We start from the raw sequence: 2269 nt of genomic DNA on the forward strand, positions 1-2269 counted from the left end.
CAAGGACCGTGCCGTACGTCAGCGCAAACTTTCTAAACCAACAACTTCAACACCCTCGATGCACACAACGCACTACCGTAATCCTCCTTTGATCTTCAAGTATATATCAACTTACGGTAGCTTCAAGTTTCTTCCACTTTGTTGTCTGAACAAATACTGTTGTTAGCTCAGTCCGTGTCCGAAACAAGCCTAATGTCAGTCTTTCTGGCTCCGCGATCGAAATTGCGCCAATAGTCACGCAACTTGTTTCCCAAGTATAGAGCACTGTTCTTCTCTTGCCTACAGACGTGCTCCAGACTACCTATTCGCAATTATGCAAATGAGTGCACTATCAAGCGTGAATCAACAAAACACAGAAGAATAATCACATGTGTAAACGTCGAGAATGCAAATACTGTCGTCGATGTTAACGAACCTGCGTGTCGGGGTTGAATACAGCAGTGTACAAAGGTGAGGTATGTGGTGTGTGTGCTTTACCAGTGTTGTGAGTTTTTGGTGATTGTCTTTGTCGTGGATGACGGCGATCAGAGACAAAGTTAAGAGCGGAAAGGAGAGAAAGAGTGTTGAAGCGAAATTATAATTTCGCCCTCGAGCTTAGTGGACTGTATAATTGGTTTTCTCAAAGGCGGGAAAGTCAGTACGTTCGACAATCCGACCACAACCGTGTCACACTAATTACCGTCGCAATAACGGTCAATCAAAACCAAACCAAGTGTTGACACAGTTTATTAAAACAGCTAACTAACAAGCCAGGACAGTACAACTGGAATTCACGCAATATCACACAACACACTGACAACTACACTATAAGTAACCCTTTTCAAGGTCACCCATCACAACACACTGAATACACAACAACAATTGACGTCACTACAGGGCCCACCGTACTCTTTAATGATTCGCAGGTTTTCACTACCGAAACCTGGCTGTTACGTCCGTAACAGAGAGCAATAGCGTGCGTAGGTATCGTATTCGGATCAATGATGATGGAATGATTACAAATTCAAAAATCAGGTATATTGTATGTTAGGGCGCTTAGGTACATGCAGTACTGTGGCCTCTACGAAGTCCACTAATATTACAAACGAGTGACCTGCAGTTTCGCTCATTACATTGAGAACTCTACTTCTCTAGCCTTCAGACGTGCTGCTGACCATCTACCCGCAATTATACACATGAGTGCACACACAAGCGTGAATCGTTTGCCGACGTTTACACTCTATCCCTGGTCATCAAGTTGCTTGACCATTCGCGCAATTTCGATCTCTGAGGCGGATAGACTGACCTTCAATTCGTAGCACACAAGGAATGAGCTAACAACTGTATTTGTCCAGACAACACAGTGGAAGAAGTATGAAGATACCGTAAGATGATTTATCCCTGAAGATCAAAGGAGCATTACGGTAATGCGTTGATTCTTGCGAGCGTGTTGTTGTTGTTGGTTTGTAAAGTTTCTTGTGACGTGTCGTCGACAGTCCTTGTTCGTAATTGCTAATAAGCACTATACTTTCTGTCTGTCTTGCGATGGGTATAATGCCATCAGGAAAGCGCGAAGACGGAGGAAAGAGAAGCAAAGCTGGCGGAAGCCAGCAGAGATGGCCGCTCAGGGAAACCAACCGGTCGACACCGGCTCTTAGTCGCTTAGCGACTAATGCGCTAATAAGCCGGTTGGGATGACGAACCAGCTCACACGAGAGAGGGTCTCTTAGAGACCTAATGATGTTTGTCAATTAAACAATGCTGAAGATGGACAAACCGTCAATCCAGACAAGGCTGGCTGTCGATAATGACAGACTGAGCATCACGATGGAATAGTTCAATCAGTTTCTAATATTCAGAGCAGGTTAAGGTGAAAAGTGCCAGTGGTATCCTGCAGGCAAAGCAGAGAGAGCGGTTGAGGTCATCTGTTATCAATTTAGAAAGTTGCTGCGTGTACTACTTAAAAACTCAGGTCTACATGCTCATTACAAGTAACAGAGAAAAATCATCGATGCGCTGACAGAGCTGACAAGAATCCTCAGTAGTGTAAGCTTTAGCTATTGAAATTATAAACTCGTTCAGCCCTTCTCCATCTCCTGAAACTCTTTATGATCAACTGTGATGAAATGGTTCAGGCGGACGAGTAGGTTGCTGTTGATTTGTCGAAGTCTTCAATGCTGATGAAAGAACCTTAGTCTTCATTTTCGTGGTTCCGGTTTTTTTTGTGCTCCGTCGGAATCCGGGTGTTTGCTTTGGTGTTCTTGGAAGCATGGTAGCATTCCAATGGCTA

At 44.2% G+C, this 2269-nt stretch overlaps 1 protein-coding gene across 1 annotated transcript; it reads right to left on the bottom strand.

The window, feature by feature from the left end:
* Positions 1-1313: 1313 nt before the first annotated feature.
* On the bottom strand, positions 1314-2250 carry Tsp_14068 (conserved hypothetical protein). The gene is made up of 3 exons (XM_003366043.1): positions 2097-2250; positions 1976-2075; positions 1314-1713 (listed from the first exon to the last, which is right to left on the bottom strand). Exons 1-3 carry the CDS (start codon positions 2248-2250, stop codon positions 1314-1316), a joined length of 654 nt encoding a protein of 217 aa, XP_003366091.1.
* Positions 2251-2269: the final 19 nt, after the last annotated feature.

Source organism: Trichinella spiralis (genome assembly GCF_000181795.1).
Source record: "Trichinella spiralis strain ISS 195 chromosome Unknown Scfld6671, whole genome shotgun sequence".
Taxonomy (NCBI): domain Eukaryota; kingdom Metazoa; phylum Nematoda; class Enoplea; order Trichinellida; family Trichinellidae; genus Trichinella; species Trichinella spiralis.

What these genes read in the sequence shown, in the direction of transcription:
- Tsp_14068 (XM_003366043.1), bottom strand. Translation starts at nt 2,250, where the DNA reads ATGCTTCCAAGAACACCAAAGCAAACACCCGGATTCCGACGGAGCACA. An exon ending in CGCATCGATGATTTTTCTCT is followed by an intron (nt 1,714 to 1,975) that starts GTTACTTGTAAT and finishes AAACATCATTAG; the next exon opens with GTCTCTAAGAGACCCTCTCT.